Source organism: Molothrus aeneus, chromosome 9 (assembly GCF_037042795.1).
Source record: "Molothrus aeneus isolate 106 chromosome 9, BPBGC_Maene_1.0, whole genome shotgun sequence".
NCBI classification, from domain to species: domain Eukaryota; kingdom Metazoa; phylum Chordata; class Aves; order Passeriformes; family Icteridae; genus Molothrus; species Molothrus aeneus.
Genome location: NC_089654.1, coordinates 10,776,798 through 10,795,224, shown reverse-complemented (window position 1 = coordinate 10,795,224; position 18,427 = coordinate 10,776,798). Strand labels below are relative to the sequence as shown.

General features: G+C 48.3%; 1 protein-coding gene across 3 annotated transcripts in view; it reads left to right on the top strand.

Annotated features, from left to right (window-relative positions):
• The first annotated feature begins 7,858 nt into the window (after positions 1 to 7,858).
• The window catches only part of ST3GAL3 (ST3 beta-galactoside alpha-2,3-sialyltransferase 3), a 173,551-nt gene continuing 162,982 nt past the window's right edge, over positions 7,859 to 18,427 (top strand). For 2 of the 3 annotated variants that reach the window (XM_066555422.1, XM_066555421.1), the window contains exons 1-2: positions 9,970 to 10,032; positions 10,746 to 10,890. In XM_066555422.1, the coding sequence (XP_066411519.1) occupies positions 10,776 to 10,890 (115 nt within the window). In that variant the 5' untranslated portion in view covers positions 9,970 to 10,032; positions 10,746 to 10,775. Of the gene's footprint in view, positions 8,221 to 9,969; positions 10,033 to 10,745; positions 10,891 to 18,427 lie in introns of those variants that run through there. The other variant, XM_066555424.1, reaches the window with a different exon arrangement.

The following is an 18,427-nucleotide window of genomic DNA, read 5'->3' as shown; positions in this document are numbered from 1 at the left end:
TTGTCCTTCAGCTCCCTGCGCCCTTATGCTTGCACACACAGTGCTGTCAGCTCAGCTGCCTGGGTGCACTTCTGACTCATCATGTGCTGCCTGGGCAGCTCCCCATTTCATTACTGTTAGGAGTTCATGGCAGTGGGCTGTGAAACTCCGTTCCTTTCTTCCCCACCCTGCTCAGTCCCATGCACCCAGGAGGGACAAAGCCTATGGAGCTGTCTGCCCTGACCAGGATATCCCTAGCAGTGATGCTGTGCTTGGCTGGGATGCTCTGTGCCCTGGTCTGTCCCTGGCATCTCTCTCCTATGGAGATCTCTGCAGCACAGCACAGGATCCCAAGATCCTGTGCCAGTGCAGGGCAGAGGAGCTGGTGCTTCCCCAGACATTCTGGCAGGGACCAGCCATTTCCATCTGCATAATGGAGACTGTAGCACAACCACCATCAACCCACTCTGAGATATTTTTAGGCCTGGCTGTGCTGATGAGGGAGAGATGACAGGCTCACTCCACATCCAAACCATGCGATGCCTCTCCCAGCTGCGGCCACCTGGTGCAATGGGAGAAGCGTGGGCTGTTCCCCCAGAGAAGGCAGAACTGACTGGGTGCTGTGGCTCTGGGCTTGCTGGGAGCAGCTACTGGTGCTGGATACCACCATCCTTCTCCCTCTGAACTTGTTCAGCTTCACTGCTTTTGAGAAAGCAGCTTAATGAATGCCCCAGGTCTCACTAGCTCTTGACATTAAGGGTATTTGCTGGCTTGTGAAGGAAAAGGAGGGATGAAGCTGTGGGACTGAAGCATGGCAGTGACACGCTTGCACATGCTCACTTGCTGTCACAGAATTGGGGAGCCCTTTCAGCTGAGGAGTTTGGCTTTCCTGCAGGGCCTGAGGCTTGCTGGAAAGAAAGTTCTATGGAAGAAGATATCAAGGCTTCCCCTTTTCATCAGAGCCCTGTGTGGGGCTGCAACTGGTGGAGTGGGAGGAGCAGTAGTTTGGAGGTGACTGGGGTGAGTTGATGGAGGACAGGAGATCTGGGGCACAAGGCTGTCTCCTTTGGCCAGGCTTGTCTGAAGCTGGTCCCTCAGCACTGCTGGGGAGGCCTTGCATGAAACAGGTCCTCGATGCCCTGGACACACACAATGACACAGTGCTGCTGGGCGGTGACATTGCCAAGCCATGACTGTGTTGTGGGTGCTGGCAGAGGGGAGAACTGTCCTGCACAGGATCTGTGGCTGGGTTAGAGGGGAGCTGGGCTGGACTGGAGCAGGCTGCTCTACCCAGCTTCACACCAGGGCTCAAATGCCAGCCCGGGTGGGTTGCTGGACTCTGAACACAAGACTTGTCTGGGTGACTGCAGAATTAGGTGGTGCTAATCTTCCCCATCCACTAGAACTAGTCTGTCAGGAAGGGTGTCACTGGTGCCAGCACCTCACTGTGTTTGTCTTAGCCCATCCCTTCATTGGAAGGACCAGTTCAGCTGCAGCTGCAAACCTCCCTCAGCTGGCTACTGAGACCTGGAAAGCTCCAGCCCTGAGCAGCTGCTTCTGCCTGACCCTGTGGATCTGCCAGCATCCCCCAGCATAGCTGTGGCTCAGGTGATGGCTGCAGAAAGTTCATATTCCCTTGGCTGTGGCATAGGAAGTTGGTTCCCATGGAGCAGGGTAAAGAAGCTTTGTTGGAGAGGTGGACCTTTGTCCCCACCTTCTTGTGGCTGGGTGGGATGGGCTGCAGCTGAAAACAAGGACTGCTGGCCTGGCTGGTCCCCCATGACTGCTGGGGCAGAGGCAGAGCCCTCCATTGGCTGGCAGCTCTGTACATTCACTGTTTAGGATCCCACTTACTACACAAGGATCCAGTGTTCCTTAGTCCTGTTCTCACTCATACCAACATAGACTTGTGTGACTTCCAGTGATGTACTCGGGGGGGTTGAGGTGTTTTGGCAGCACCCTTCTGTCTGTGTCCCCTGCCTGTGGCTGGCAGCTGCCTCTTCATGGCTGCTATTAGCCACATCCTGCCAGCGAACAGAGCACCCAGAGGCATTTCCCCCTGGCTGCTCTAACTCCCTGTTATGAAAAGCAGCTGCAAGAATGCACAGGTTGTCTGAATCTCCAAAACCAAGCATGTTCATGTCCTGCAGCAGAGCACAAACCCTTGGCTACATCCTGCAGCACAGGGGTCAGGACAGTGCAAACTGAGCCCTCAGCCCCTGCACCCTCTCACACAGCTCCTAATGGCCCATGTCATGCTTCTCTCCTTTCTTCCTTTTCCCAAGAGAGACCAGATAAGCCTCAGCACCCCGAAGTGGGGAAGAAAGGCACTGGGACATGGCAGGGCTACCTCAGCTGGCAGGTACCCTGCCAACCCAGTGCCCCAGGCCAAGCAGCTGTTCTCATGACCAACAGGGAAGCACCTCCACCAGCAGCACCAGCACTTCCTTCCACCACCTTCCCAGTGGCTGACAGTATTTGAGGTGGCTGGTGCTTTCCCTTCCTCCTCCCTCTCCTTGCCCTTGCTACTTCCCATCTCCTTGATCCCTTTCCTGAGCATCATGCTTGCCCTGGTCTCAGATGTGTAGGAGGTGGGATGCTTCAAGAGCATCTTGCTGGGCTCATGGCCCTGCACCCTGGGAGGTGTTGATGTCCCTTGGTGCATGACAGGGTTTTCAGAGGGGCAGTCACCCACAGGGGTGCAGCCTGTGGCTCTGCAGACAGGACATGCCCTGGGAGTTGCTTGCCAAAGGCAGCATTGCTGACCATTTCCTTTGGGCACCTGGGCAGGAGATCAGAGTGACCCAAATGGGGAAGGTTTGTAACCCTGAAGTGGACACTGACTCAGGCACTTGTGCTGCTGTGCTTATGCTGTGGGTTTTGGCATCAGCTCACTTGGGCATGTATGGGAGAGACAGGTATGAGTAATAGAGTTGGTTGCTGTGCTGTATGAAGGTTGCTGGTGCATTACTTGAGTTCAGAGGCTCCAGTTCACCATGGAGCAATGGAGAGGAGGTTCAGGCTGAACAGGATGAAAAGAGGAGCCCATGGCTAGTGGCCCCATCACCATAGCAAGGCAGCTGAAGGTACACAAGAGGTTGCTTCAGTGCAAGTAATTAAGTACTAAAGCTCCAGGCTGGAAATTATGCATTCCCTGGGTCAAGGGCTGACAATGAGCATTGCTGCAGGTAGTATAATGCCACAGAGCTAGCTCAGGCTGTTGTACCTGTTTTTAGAAAGACGTGCATGAGCTGGAAGAGCAGGTGAACAAGATTGTCCTCAGGCAGAGCCCTCTGCACCTTTTCCACTGCCTTCTCTGGCTTGCAGGAATCAGTCCTGGCCTCCTTTTTGCTGCTGGAGCTGTTTGGACAGGAGATCAGGAGGGGTGCTTACAGGTCAGGGCAAAACAGCAAGCACGTCCGTGCAGCATCTCTTCTTCATGCCTGAGCCAGCAGTGTCAAAAAATTTAAGTTGAGCCCTTAAACTTTTTGAGATCTAGTTGAGATCTAAACTTATTTTTCAAGCTGCTTCATGGTAGGGATGGCTGCCCCTGCAACCTTCAGTGACCATGCTGTACGTAATTCCAGGCTTCAGTTTTTCCCATCTTCAACTTTTCACCTTTGGCTTCTACACTTCCTTCTGCCCATACCAGTACTCTGCTCCTTCTGGCAATGAGGAGACCCTCTCCTGGGGCAATGAAATAGCTTGTACTCCTCACACCCTATGCAGCCTTATTTGTCACATTTCCAACTCTTAGCTCCTTTTTTGTGGTGGTGTTGCTGCTCCTTGGGATTTCTGTGCCTGTTCTGAAGTTTGGATAGCTGGACCAGACATCAAGTTGGCTTTGCCAGAGCTGTAGCTCTGCTTGGAAATCCTCTCCATGCCCCTCTGACTCATGGCCCTCAGGCCAAGGTACTGCAGGCTCATGGCAACAGTCACGTGTGGGGACAGCTCTTTTGTAGCTTTTTTCCTTAATTTCGCCTCCCACCCTCACTTTCAGGAAGATTCCCTACCCTGTGGTACAGCCTGTCTTCTCCATTCCCAAGAACCTTCCTTTGCAGCCCATCTCTGGGCTGGGAGGTGTTATAATTTTCCCAGGCCATTCAGCTCATGCTGTAGCAGCAAGCAGCATTCAGTGTTTTATCAGCCCCAAATGTAAGCCTTCATCTTGTTATCCAGATTATTGATATTAAGACCTATTAAATGGCACTGGACCGGGGGTCACTGGGGGTCTAGGTAGGCTTTCTGTTGTTGATGTCTCCCCATTAAGCCTTGGCTCATTGACAGATCTCAGAATGCAGCTGTTAATACGTGTAGTTGTTAATCTACTTGAGTCTTATTAATTCTTTATAATACATACTTTAAATTAAAATCCTGCAGCATTATTGAAGGCAGTGGAGAAGGCAAAGTGTTCTCTATAAATGCTCCTACTCTCAGCACCCAGAACTTTCCTTTTGCCCAGGAAGGATTTTTTCTGTGTAACAGCCTCAGGATGCCTTTAGCTGTGCTTTCACCTACAGTCTGGGGCTCTCTGCCATTTCTCTGCCCATTGCTTTGACCCTTTAGGTTATGCTGGCCTCCTGCCAGCTGACCATTCATTAACACGTGTGTTTGGGAGAGTCTGTGATTAAATCATAAAATTGTTTGCAAATTACTTGGGTCTGTAGCATGAGTGTGGCTGGTTTGGGGAGCTGCAGCCTCTTTTTGTGCCACTGCTTTGCTGAATTCCCTCCTCTCTGTGACAGCACGTGAGATGGAGTCACTCCTGCCATTCCCATTTGAGAGGAGGCAGTGGCTGGATGGTGCCTGCCTGACCTGACTCTTCCAGCTGTTTTTACGGTATGAAAGGGGATGGGGTAATGCCTGTCTTGAGAGCTCAAGATTAAGCCATTGAAGTTCATTGCCATCACAGTTCTAAGCATCTCAGAAATTCAAGTTTATTCAGCAGTCATCTCAGAAATTCAAAGACAGCACTTCTGGCTTCAGAGAGGCAGCATGGCCACAGCTGGAGCTGGGTTCATTCAAGGTTCCTGCAGCACTGGCATGAAGAAATGCACTGTGATATCCAGTGATGGCACCTGGGCTGAGCAAGACTCCCTATTTCACTCTCAGATCTCAGGTAGGCTTCACTGGGGAGGCTGCTGGGGGGGAGGTTATTTTACCCGGTTTCTTCAGGAGTAGAATTAAAGAGGGAACCTTCACCTAGCCTATTTTAAGAGGCTGTGTTCATGGTGTGCAGCCTGGTAACTAGTCAGTGCACAGATTCTACAGTGACCATTGTCACTCTGGACAGAATAGGTAAAATATTAACAGGCATTGCAAAATACTTCCCAGACAGTCAAACCAGTCTGCATGCCAGCAGGCACTGCTTGCTTCTGTGCTCTCCTCTCTTTCATGGTGCAGTAACCTACTGAGAGCAGGACATTTGCTCCTGAACAGCTCACCAGGGCTTAGCAAATCTTCCTAAGGCCTGCCAAGCTCAGCTCCCTAAGCCCCCCCAAATGTGGCAACCATGACATCCATGATTCTAGGACAAGGGAGCAAGTGAGGGAGGTGTGTGGGAGTGGAGGTGTCTGCAATCCAGCAAACTCCATTCCTCAGTACCTGGATGTGCAGCTGAGATACAGGTGGTTCTAACCTGCCAGCAGGGGGTCTGGAAAAGATTCGAGACGATCCTGCCTGAATCCTTATCCTGATGCTATGGTAGAAAGGACTAATGCAGCCCTTTAAGTCAGAAAATAGGAAAAGCAGATTAAATCCCTCTGTCAAAGCATTAGGGAGGCTTGTTGTGGGATTCTATATCTTGAAAAGGATTCAGGGAAATCAGAGAGGCTCTATAGAACAGAAACACAAAAAACGGCTTGAGGGTGGGAGGAAAAGCCTGGCAGAAAGAGAATTAAGCGACTCAGTATATTTAGCTTTTCAGAAAGACGGATGAGAGGGGGTTTGCCTGCAGCATATGTGTAGTGTCACAAAGAGAAAATGCCAGGCTCTGAAAGGCTCTTTAATCAAGCAGAAGGCAGAATAAAATGGTATGTCTGCAAGCTGAAGCCAGACACAGGGAGGTGGGATGCTCTTCTGAACGTGAGGATGAGGGACTCCTGAAACAGACCCAGAAAAGTGGGAGTCTTCAATGATTGTCTTCAATTCAAGCCTACCTCCTCTCTTGGAAACTATGAGTGAACCAAACATAGTGTATTGGAATTACTGCAAGGAGATGAACTGCTGAGCAGGCTACTGGGCAGGGGCTTGCACTTTATGACTGCCTGCCAGGTGGGCCCATTGGGTCACATCATCTGAGGAAGATCCTTGGAAAGCTGGTCCACTCAAGCAGAGCACTTGGGGAGGCAATCAGGCAGGCTCCAGGTGTTTACCTGCTCCCAAAGTGGTAAGTGTGATTCTTTGCTGTTCAAAACATCTGGAGGGTGGCAGAATTTTTGAGCCAAGTTCAGATTGTTTTAACTTCTTTTGTGTGGGCCTGGTGCTGATGCTGTGTAACATTTCTGTTCCTAGAGTAGCCAGAGCACCAGATATGTAAAGTGTTCTCCACAGTCTGATCATGTTCAGAGTCTGCATTTAAGAATAATACATAAGGAGTGTGTGAGATGAAACAAATTTGGTCAGAGAGATAAGATAAACTATAAGTGTCTTATAGCCCAGATTGCATTCCTTGAGCCTGTGCATCAGCAGAGGTAATCTCTGTCTAGCCATTACTGAAAGAGATCTTTGCTGTGGTATATAGTAGTATGTAATTAATCATAAAATATTGCATTAATTAGGATTGGGTCTGATTTGATGACATTTAATTTGGGGAGAAGGATTACAGTGTGAGTATTAGAATAGTAATTTTTATAGGGTAAAGAAACAAAATGAGATTAGAAGTCTCTATGAAGGAAGCCTGGAGGCTGATGTGTGTATTTGACATCTGATGCAGATAGTTACAGCCTAACTTAATTTACTGGTGGGAGAAGATGCTGCTCAGCATCTCCTCATGCATATGAGGGGAATTTGCAGAGCAATTCTGGCATGCCTCAGGTGGGCTCCTTTCAAAAGAAGGGCTGAAGGAAGCTTTGCTTGTGGTCATGGTGGTGTGTTCAAGTCATGCTTAGTCCAACATGAATGTCTCTGCAGCATTGATGCAGGGACACGGGTAGGACCCCTCACTGCCTGCTCCAGGCAGTGACCAGCCCTAACTGTTTTATGCTACCTGCTAATGCAGCCACCAGCTGTGCCCTCTGTCAGAGCTTTTTTTCTCCAGGTCATAGCCAGTGCTGCCATAGGAAATTCTCTGCAGACACAGGTTCAGCTGGTTTGCTGCAAGTGGCTTTTGTTGAGCAGGATGGGCTAGATCACTTGCCTGATCATTTGGTCAGTTTGGCTTTAAAAAGATCCAGAGCATTCTGGAAAGCAGCACAGCAATATGATAGGATTTAATCAGACTTAATTATTCCCCTGCTGTCTATCTCCTAGCAACATCCAGCTTGACATCTGCCTGCGAATGAAATGTGTAAGCTAAGTAGAAACATGTTCAGACTAAAGTCCTGCTACTTGAACCAAATCACGCCACTAATCATTACCTTAATTCATCTTATGGCCATCAAACAGCTGCCAGGCACTGGTACCTGATTTTCCAAGATGCACAGCGCTCGCCTTGTGAGTTTTTTCCAGGCTGGCAAGGAGGGTGACTTCATCCCGGGCTCTTTGCAGCACACTGACACCTGATAACGGGGTTAGAGTTTCCTGAGTGACAAACACGGGCTCAGGGGCAAGCCCCAGATTTGTCGCTATTTGTCTTCGTGCTGTAGGTCCCTGCTTATCTCATCACTGAAATCACATCATCCGCTGTGCCCACACACCGCGGGGTTCAAATGCGGTACGGGGGCGGTTTAGGTGAAGCTTGGGGACAGCTGGAGCAGATGTGGCGCAGTGGCAGCAGGCAGTGCAGCAGGTCCGTGTCACGGGGACAAGGGCGGTTGAGGCAGGGAGATGAGAGCCAGCTTACGCAGACGGAGGGATGAAGAGGGGAAGAGAGGAGCAGGCATAAAGCAAGCGTTTGTGAAGTAAAACTGGGCTCCAGCCAGACACGATGTGGCACAGGAGTCGCTGGAGCTGCTGGAAGAAATGAGCCCGGCAGCAGAGCTGGGGCCATAGGAGGAGGTTGCCTGCACCAGCCCTGGCTGCCAGCTCGCCCTGAAGCTGGAGGGAAGGGAGCTGCCTCAGAGCAACGAGCATCCTGAGCAGGTCAGCCCTTCGAACTGGGGGTTGATGGGCCAGTAGCTTGGGGGCAGATCTACAGACACGCCTCCTCACTGGGATATTGGTGTCAGTGATACCTGGGTGCTTGCATGAGTCTGTTGGTCTCCTGTGCTGTCTCTAGAAGTTTTTGTTGGCATCCAAAAAACCTAATGGTGTATCACTGTGACACGTGTCTCCCTTGTGTCTCTGCAGAGGAGCATGATAGCTCTGAAAGCCTGGCTGCATGTGTGCCACACTAGCAACCAACTTGTACTGACTTCATTTGTGCAGAGCACAAAGTGGGGTTTCTGGCTGTGAAAATGGGGCTGTATGAGCCCCCACCAGCTCCCCCTGTGACCAGCAGGAACTTGGCCTTTTGTCAACTGCCTTTGTCAACAGAGCTCAGCCAGCTCTGTGCTGTTCAAGGCAATGTCTGCCATTCAACATCGGCACCTGGGCTCACCTCAGTGGGAGCTGCCACCATGCCGGACATGATCTTACTAAGATTCCCTTAAAAACACCTTTTGTTTTCCTTCTGTTATCAGTAACAAATGGAGGGTTACTGGACTGGTCACTAAAGATGCAGGTTTATTCCTCACCGTTTCTTTCCTTTCAGATGACTTTGCCCTTCGTGACTAATAATTTCCCTTTGTCATTCTATCCCTGAGAGGTGTTATAGTAGAATTTGTCACTTGCCCTCTGCCTAAGGACCATTAGATGGCTGTGGGGCCAGCAAGAACGAGGCAATGCTGTGGGAAGGTTGTGTTGGAGGCTGTTCCCAGTGCTGCTGTGCTCAGAGGGCAGCTGTGCAGTGAGAAGGTGGAGACTCACACACCGGGAAGCGTGTGGAAGCTGCACTGTGTGTGTGGCGTGAGCTGTGCTGTGCTGAGGAAGGGCAGCTGGGGGGATCCGTGCCACCCGGCCTGGTGTGGGCCAGGGGTGGAGGCTGTGCCACAGAGGGGAGGTGGCGCAGAGCCGTGCAGGGGCTGGGCAGCACCTTGCTGGGTGTGCAGTGCTGGGAGGGTTTGCAGAAGCTGGATTGGTAGTGTGAAGGCAATGGCCGGACGGTGCAGCAGGGACAGGTGCTGTGCAGGGCAGTGATGGAAGCAAACCCAGGGCTGCGTTGCCGTGTCGTGGCTGCAGCTTGGCTGTGCAGAGCGGGGTAGGGCTGAGAGGCCATCGGAGCAGTGCTGGGCGTTCGGGCAGTGCAGCACCTGAGGGGAGGCGCAGAGCACTCGGTGCAGTGCCTGGAGGGCGGGCGATACCGTGTCACTGCAGGGGCAGCAGCTGAGGTGCCTCAGCTGGCGGAAGGTGCAGCGCTGAGGGGTGACAATGCGGGAGCCTCACAGCGGGTACAGTGCAGGCAGGGGCCACCCAGTGCCATGCTTGGAGGCACCGCAGTGCTCTGGAGGTGCCGCGGCGTGACTGGGGAGCGGTGCCCGGCGGCGGCCGTGAGGGGGGAGCGGGCCCGGGCCGTTTACCGCGGCGCCACCGCCACGCGCTGATTCTGGGGGGCCGCTCTGCGCACGCGCACCGCGGCCCTGCCGCAGCCCTCCTCCGGCGAGGACCCCCTGCCCGCGCGCCATTGGCTGCGGAAACCTCCCGCGATTGGCCGGGGCGCGACCCCCCGCGCCGTCCCATTGGCCAGCGGCAGCCGCTCTGCGGGCGGGCCCCGCCCCTCCCCGGCGCGCCATTGGCGGCCGCGGCGCCCCCCGGCGGCGGCGGGTCCCGCTGGGCGCGCCCGGCATGGCGGCGCCCGCAGCCCCGCGCCCGGGGGGCGCAGCCGGCGGCCGAGCGCCCGGGGCCGGCGGCGGCCGGGTGAGGAGTGGCGGGGGGGAGCGGGCGGGCAGGGCCGCTCACGGCGGCTGGCGCGCCGAGCGGGGTCCGGCGGGGCGCGGCGCGGCGTAGCGTAGCCCGTAGCGGAGCACGGCGAGGCGGGGGCAGCCCGGCGGTGGCGACGCTGCTGCCCGTTCAAACCCAGGCTCCAGCCGGCTGCTGGCGGCTGTCAGCTGGCGGACAGCTGCCGTCCTGGCCGGGCCCGGCGAGCCCCTCTCCCCAGGCACCGGTACCGCCTCTAGGGCAGCGCGTCCCCGCAGCGCGCAGTGCCCGGGGCTCCAGCCGGGAGCAGCGCCGCGCCGGCCGCTCCCGCGGGCCCCCCGACCGCGGGACACCCCGACGCTGGGGGCTCGCTCTGTGGCGTGTCGGCAGGACGCGGTGCTCGCCAGGCCTCGGCGACCAGGGCCGCGCTGGTCTCGTTTGTGTGAGGCGGCAGGAGCAGGGCTGATGCTCGGTCCCAGCGTGGCGGTGACCCCCGGCTCTCCGGAGCGGCTCTGACCCTGTGGCGGCCAGAATGGGCGGCTGCCCCGGGTGGTTCTTGTTCCGTTGATACGCTTTGGGGAACGCGTGTGTTTTATCTGGTGGAGGAACACGGTTTGGGATCTGTGCGTTATGGTGGGTATGGGATTGCACATTTTGAAGAGGATGCCCGTTGGAGAAGGTGGCTCCAGCCTCAACCTGTTTTTCTTTCTCAGGTCATGTAGAAGAGCAGATTTAATGTGAAGATGGGACTCTTGGTGTTTATGCGTAACCTGCTGCTAGCCCTCTGCCTCTTTCTTGTACTGGGATTTCTGTACTATTCTGCTTGGAAGTTGCACCTTCTCAGATGGGAGGATTCAAGTAAGTAGGGGAACGGTGCAACTGTTTCTGGGCTCCCTAAATCGCCTGTTAAATAGTTGCAATAGTGGTGAGGTGGTTCCGATTTAGTAGTATTAGAGGGATGTGATTAAGCCCACTCAAATGCTAGAGCTTTTAGTATGCTTAAGGGGTCGAATTTGTGACTACCTAATGCTCTTTATGGCTTTACTTTTATTACTGGGTACAAGAGCAGATTCATGCTTTATAAATCTAGTATTAGAGATCTCAGTTCTTGGAATATTTTGTTAGTTTATGATTCCTAATTGTCAAAATAAAGAGTTTGTATGTTGAGGCTTTTATTTCCTGAATCCTCTGTGCATTTTAACATATCTAAGAAAAGTTTGGTTTTTTACCTCTGGTGAATTTTGATTTCTTTCTGTAATCATCTGTGCTGGTTATCTCATCATCTTACTTTGTCCTTCAGAAATCCCCATCTTCCATTTATCTTCCATGTTATTATCTGCCAAGTATCTGTCATCTAAAGGATGTCTTTCAACCTTTTTAAGTCCAAAAAGACATCTGACCTCACTGAATACAATCTGAGGATTGTACTGTGCAGTAAGGCCATAGAAGGTCACAGTTGCAATGAAATTAGGCTGAAGTTTGATTGCTCAGTTGCTGCTCTTATTTTTGTTTGTGTTTAATTTGCCTGCATGCAAGAACTGTTTATTTAAAACATAAAAACAAGAAAACAATTCCCTCCTCTCCCCTCCTGCCCAAAACACGAGCCAGCCTTCCTTGCAGCTGTTCCACAGGCTGTTTCAGATGTCTCAGAGCTGACTGTTGCTCCCTGGATCAGTAGCTGAGAAACACTGATCCAGAACTGACAAGAAGCTGCTGGTCAAATTTCTTCTTTGCTGTACCGTGTTTTTGTGCATACTGGTAGAGATTTCTGCTGCAGTGCTTCTTAAACTTCACATTTTTTCTACCTCTGTGTGGTCCAAATCTGTTGTTGTGTGCTCTTAAGAAGTTTTGCATGATGATGGATGATGACTTGGATATGACATTTGTGCTGATGCACTGATTTTGACAGGGAACTACTAAGGTGCCTTGGACTAGAACAAGTATTGTAAGACTAAATTTGGAAAAGGAGTGTTGCATAGTGTTTTTCTGAGCAGGGATTTTTTTCTTCAGGTTTGTGCTTCAGAGAGGGAGTTAAAAATATTCATTATGTGTTTCTGCAAAATAGCACTTTTATTGGCAAGATGTAGAAAATCCTTCCTGCATGAAAATAAGTATAGTTGTGGTTAAAAAACCAGTTTTTCCATATCTGGTATGACATGATGATCTCTTATGAAATTATACCACCTACCATCCTTTACTTTCTTCATGCCACCAGGAAATCATGTTAGACTTCCTAAGGCCTGCAAAAAAAAAACTTTCATGCCACAACTTGCATGTGATCTTTGTTACAAATGAAGAAGCAGCTATGTGTTTATGTGTTATGCACCACGGTTCTGGGGAGGGTTCTAACTTTCTGCAATCCTCTTCAGATTTTGTGCCTTTAGCTTTGTGTGCTATTTGTTGTTTTACGGTCCCTGGGAGGTTTTGTGGTAACTTTGGGTTGCAGTGCAGTGTTGCAAATCTGTGTGCAGACGCTGTGGATTTCTATAAATGGAACACTTTTACCTGGAAAGATGACTCTTAAGTTGCAGCCTAGTTACAGTGATTTCTGTTGAGTGCATTGGCTGCTTTTGGGTAACCAGGATGTTCTGACAGGAGCACTGTGAGGTAGCATAACCGACCTTTGGTTTGGTGTGTCTCCCTTTTTTCTGATCTTTTGTGTAAAATGTGTCATTCATTTATTCTTGGAAGTTGCAGTGCTTGCATTAAGCTTCTTCAACCTGTACAAAGAGATGATGCTAGCTTGAGGATTCAGCTTGCTGTTCTTTATCAGTTGCCACAATTGATTTAGGCTGTACTGTTGTTCCTTCTAGACGCTTTTGTGGGTTGTGTCTTAAATATTGGATGAAGTTCTTTGAAATATTAGCATAAGCAGCAGCCTAATGTAAAGGGGCAGATGGTACTTTTGAAACAGTAAGGATGGTACCTGTTTTCAGTTGGTCTTCAGACTTTTTTTTATGCATCAAAACCCATTTTATTTATCGTGTAATTTAACACAGGAGGAGCTTATGCAAATATAAAGTAGAAATTTAAAACCCCATATCGGGAAACTTCATATGAAGAGTTAATGTTAAATAAATAATGTTCTAGAAATCAGCTTTGGAAGTTAACAAATGACAGATTTGAATTACTTATTTAACTGATTAGACCTTCTTGAGAATATGTAATATGATACAATGTATAATGGGGCAATTATACTTTGTATTTGCTGAAGGGGAACCTTGCTTGCTTAAGTGCCCCGGATAGGTGGTGCGTAACTGTTGTGGTTTTATTTCCTGAATTACAATGTAGTGTGTGACCTTGTAAATTTCCTTAAGATTGATATGATAATGCTGATGTCCCCAAAGGCAAAACTAAGTCAGATGTGTTAATTTTGGGTCCTTAGTAATCAAGGATTATTGATTTTGTGTGAGTTATCTTCTTATTAAATTACTTGTATTTTTCTTGTGACTAGTGTCTTTCGTCTGTTTAATAGTGACTCCCTAGCTTCAGCAGTGACATTATTGTTCTGTTCTTTGTTCTAGAGGAGGTATGAAACTAAGCTGATCCCAGCACCTGACACCTTTGCAATCTCTTCAGAGACTGCCTTTAGTAAACTTGACACCTGTGTTTAATAATGGAAATAAACAAATTTGTTGTAGAGTATGGTGGAAAACACGATCTGCTTAATTGCTGCTTGTGTGGTTTGTTCACTTAATGTTTTAGAAGATGCCTCTGCTTATCCATTCTCATGGATGAATTTGAATGGTAACTGTAAAGTGGTTTACTGTGTAAACTAGTCTCCCTGACACTCAGATGTTCATGTATTTAGCTGCTAAAGTAAATGAATAGCTAAATTATTTTGTTTATATGTACATCTGATCTCTACATAAACTTCGAAATAGACTGAAAGATACACATCAATGTTTCTTTTAATGTTCCCTTAACATTAAATGTTCTCCTCTTAATGTTAAATCTGTGATGCCTTAGTGAGTACTGCAAGATTATTCTCCTTCTTGAATGACTCTCCACCTTGCCAAAATACAAAGGAGAATAGGAAATAATTAATTTTTTAAAAGGCTTATCTTTACTGTGACAGGAATAGATCGAATTCGGCTAATGTGAACTAATTAACATTGAATTAAGTTCAACTCCTTCTTCTGTTCAGACAAACCTCCAGTGGTTGCTACCCTTCTCTCATCCTTTTAGTGAGCATCATGACTGGCTACTCTTCCCCAAGCCTTGTTTCATGTCAGTGGCAGAATGTTAGTTCTCAGAGCAGCAGCTAAGTACAAAAATAAGGGGTGTAATGCCGAATGCAGGAGGACCCTTGAGTTCTGGTGATGGTTGGGAGTACATGAGCAGGGTTTAGGACAGATTTCCTTTTTCTCTTTCCTGATGTTTGTAATGCAGCTTCAGTCTCTGACAGTAGTGGTAAGAGACATGCACTGCCCCTGCACATTCTTCCCAGACAGGCAGTAACAGTGGATTCCACTCTCTGATGATGTGTTGAGTTACATGGAGGTGTGCTGAGCACATAGAACTGATAATGTGATGTGGGAGACACTCAAGGAAATAACTAGTATGTAATCAGGCTTAGCTGTCCTGAACATTCTAGAAGGAACTTAGAGGAGCAAATAATTGTACTGCTGTTCTTTGTGTTTCTGGCCACTTGGTTGTAGGGGAATTCTTGCAGAGTAATGGTAGTGATAGGAGCAGGCCTTGAAGGTCTGAGACAGGCGCAGCAGCTCCTTTCCTAGTAACTTCCTATCCTGTTCTTTCCCTGATGCATTTGGCTCTGAGGAGGAGGGATGGTGTTGTCTGTACCAGTGTGAAGATACAGCTCGTAGGAGGGTGCACTGTTGTCTTAGAAAAATATGGTGGGAGATGGAGTTTCTTAACCTGATATGTGTGCAGCTGATTTTGCAACTTCAAAATGAATGTGTTTTAAGGAATGATTCCATTACAAAGCATCCTGGCAATGGAAATATTGGACTCATTCCCCCAAGTCAGCTTTTACTTTTTCCCTCTCTCGCAAAGTATTGAAGTATACTTGGGACAAGGACAGTGATGCTATTTTCTTGTTCTCTATTGTATTTCTTTCTACATTAGCATTGAACTACTGTAAAGAGATTTTTACTCTGCGTGAAGTACTTTTGCCAAAACCCATGTTAATACAGTTTTTAGCTTGTCAGTTTGAATGTGGTTTTTGAAACATCTCCAGGTATGTTCTGTTGATGTCTCCTTAAAAAAGTCAAGTCACTATTCTGTCATCTGTTGCTCTGTGTTATTTTCAACTCTAATTCTGGCAAAGCAGCCAAAGAGATAAAGCTTTGGGAGGAGATTTTCCAAAGGTATTTCAGGACCCTTATCCTTTTTACTCCTTTTTCTTTTTAATGTCTGTTTCCAAGGAAACTGAGGAGACATAAACAGGCAAAACTGACTCACTTCTGGTTGCAGGTTTTTAATCTGCTTGCATTTCCATGGAAACCAGTCATGCAGCGAAAAAGGCTGAATTAATCAGAAGCAATCAAACCTTTATTATCAATATAAATACTGGTTTATCTCTTTCAAAGTAAAATGGTACTTTTGTCAATTCTTGTATTAGGGTCTAACAATGTGCTGAAGAAATGGATCTTCTTGCAAAGATTTGGAAAATGTTTACTCTTTCTCAGGTGGCTCGTGGATGTGTGGTTGTATCCAGCGTGGATGGGTGCAGCTGCTGTGTCTTGGGCTGCTGGGAGTGTCGTTTGTTCTGCGTCAAGGGTGTGGATCTTATGTACACTGACATCTGACTTCCCTCTGTTCTTTGTTTAGACATTCATTTGGTGTGTGAGCAACTAGGCCATGGGGACAAACTTGTCCTCTTTGTGGAGAGAGTCATGTAATGGTTTTGTGTTCTGCTCTGACTGTCCTACTTGTCTTTGCCAGAAGATGTGAATGCAGGAGTGCTCCTATAAAAAAATAACAACTCCAGGCTAGGTCAGCTTGGCACTGGGACCATAAATCTAATGAAAGTGGCTTGAGCTGGGATGGCTGAATTGGTGGTTAGGTGGTTGAGGGAGCGTATTTTTTGACAAGGCACTCACAGCGCTGTTGTGAGTGGTAGCAAGCAAATGGTGATGGTAGCAATTTTAATTGCTCCCTATCTATGTCTGGAAAGCCTGAGAGACTAACCTTGTGGGCATTACTTTTTTGCTTTGGACACTATTGTGCAGCACTCTAAGCTTCCTGAAAAAGTTAGGCTTTTTTTTGTTTGGTTTTGGTTTGGGTTTTTTTTTTCCCTTTTGTTGGATTGGGTTTTTTTAAATTTGTTTGTTTGTTTGCTTTGTAGGAAGAGACCGGGTACAGCACTGAGATGGATTATTGTGAATTCTTTAATGTTTGAGTTATTAGTAACTTCAAGGTTTGTTTCATCCACTTAGCTGTAAAGTGTACTAGTGCTGTACTTTCTGCACCAAAATTGAGAACAAATGTTTAGAAAATTCTTGTAACATGGATCCAGCTACAGTTTTATGGATCTCTTTGCTAGTTTTCAGATGCTTTAGGGATTTGAGGATCACAGTGATGCTTTTTTGAAATGCTAAAAATAGCAAGTAATGTTATTGAGGAAGCAGTGCATATTAGAAACAAAGATGTAAAAATAGAACTTAAAACAAGAGTTGTCTGGTAAAGTAGCTTAACTTTTCTAAGTTTTTCTCATATTGGGCTGAAGTATTCCACTTGTGTTCAGTTAGGAACTTAAAGCTAAAGTGTACTAACTATGGTGGATAATTCTTTTATCTGTGCAGAACACAGAAAAAATTGATTTGGTACCCAGAAATTGTCACTGCTCAAGTTACTTTTGTGCTCCCTCTTAGCCTGCCAGAATAAGGAGCATGGCTAAACTTAAACTCCAGCAACTCCAGGACACTCAGTTGTGCTAGTATCTTTCACAGCTGTAATTGTGCCAGCTATTTCTCTCTTGGCTGGAAGCTGGTGTGTGTGTTCCTGACTGCTCTTGCTGCAGCTGTTAAATGTAACCGCACGGAGCTGCTGCCCGGCTCAGCCACGGCAACTGCCCGTGTGCCACCAGGACAGAGGAGACAGTCTGCTCTCTGAATGTGAATCACAACTCAGGAGACTTAAAAACCAAATTCAGAAATTCATGAGTGCCTCTCTGTCTTTTAGAAGGCAGGACTTCACAGGACAGACAAGGAACATAGGGGAATGCAAGTGCCTCATCTTTTTCTGATCAGTTGCTGCTTATTTAGTGAAATACCCAGCATTACTTTATGACCCAGCTGTCTCTCCAGGAATTTTGAGTGCTGCTATAATGTTAACAGTAGTGGAGAAAACTCTGCAGGGGCAATGGGAAATGATGCATGACAGAGCTGTTGAGAGAGGGAGCAAGTATAATGTGCCTTGTCCTTGGGATTTCTCCAGAGGAGGAAACTCCCTGAACACTCTTCTGGCTTTAGGAGCAAAAAAGGAGCAGGTTTAGTGAAGGTCATTAAGGGCATAACACCCTAAGCATGTTGTGGCTAGAGGGGTGGCTGTAACACTGTATCTTCATTTTGGCTTTTTTGGGTTACTGTTTTAGTTCTGGATGAGTGCTGACCTTTTAAGAAGATGGAAAAGTAAGGTGCAAGAATACTTCTCCATCTTACTGCTTACTGCTGGGCCTTAGTTTTGCATTTTGAAATAAGTTGCTCTTGCTTCTCTTGACAGTGACTGTCTTGATGCTGTTTGAGCCCCTTTCTATTTCCCCCTCTCTCCATTTGTGTTATTAGTGATGCGTACAATTGAGGAACTTGCCCAGTTTAAAACAGTGTGATTTTTGTTTGTTTCATTCAGTTGACCTCAGCCTTAGTGTTTCACTTGCTTCACTTTCTCAATTTGTTTATTTTCTCCCTGGCCTCCCCACAAATTTTTGGGAAGGGTATGTTCCTGTGACTTTGGATGGGTGCATTGGGAGAGTGTTCATAAGGAACAGTGCTCAGTGTCTTACATGCAGCCGAAGCTGTGTCCTCCAATATGGATTTGCAGAGGTCAAAGTCAGCAGTTTTCCATATTCTGGAAAGGTACATTGCAGTGAAAGCACTTTACCTCTGGTAGCAATTGCTCTGCAGCTGAGTGCTTTCAGAGGTGAAAGGATTTATTCATCTCAGCTGACTGTGAACCCCTTAGCAATGTGTTCAGCTGGAAACAATACCTCCTTGTGAGAGCTGTGTCATCTGTGTTAGTGAGTGCTTCTCTGCCTCTCCTCCTCACCGTGCATCCCCCACCTCTCACCTGTACCATTGCAGCACTGGCTGTAGTGATTAAGGTATTGCCAACCTCAGTGGGAGCTCCCCCCACCACTCATTTGATAGAAGAGATAGCACTTTTCCCCTTGGCTTTGATACAGACATGCTGGCTTTGGGCACCTTCCATG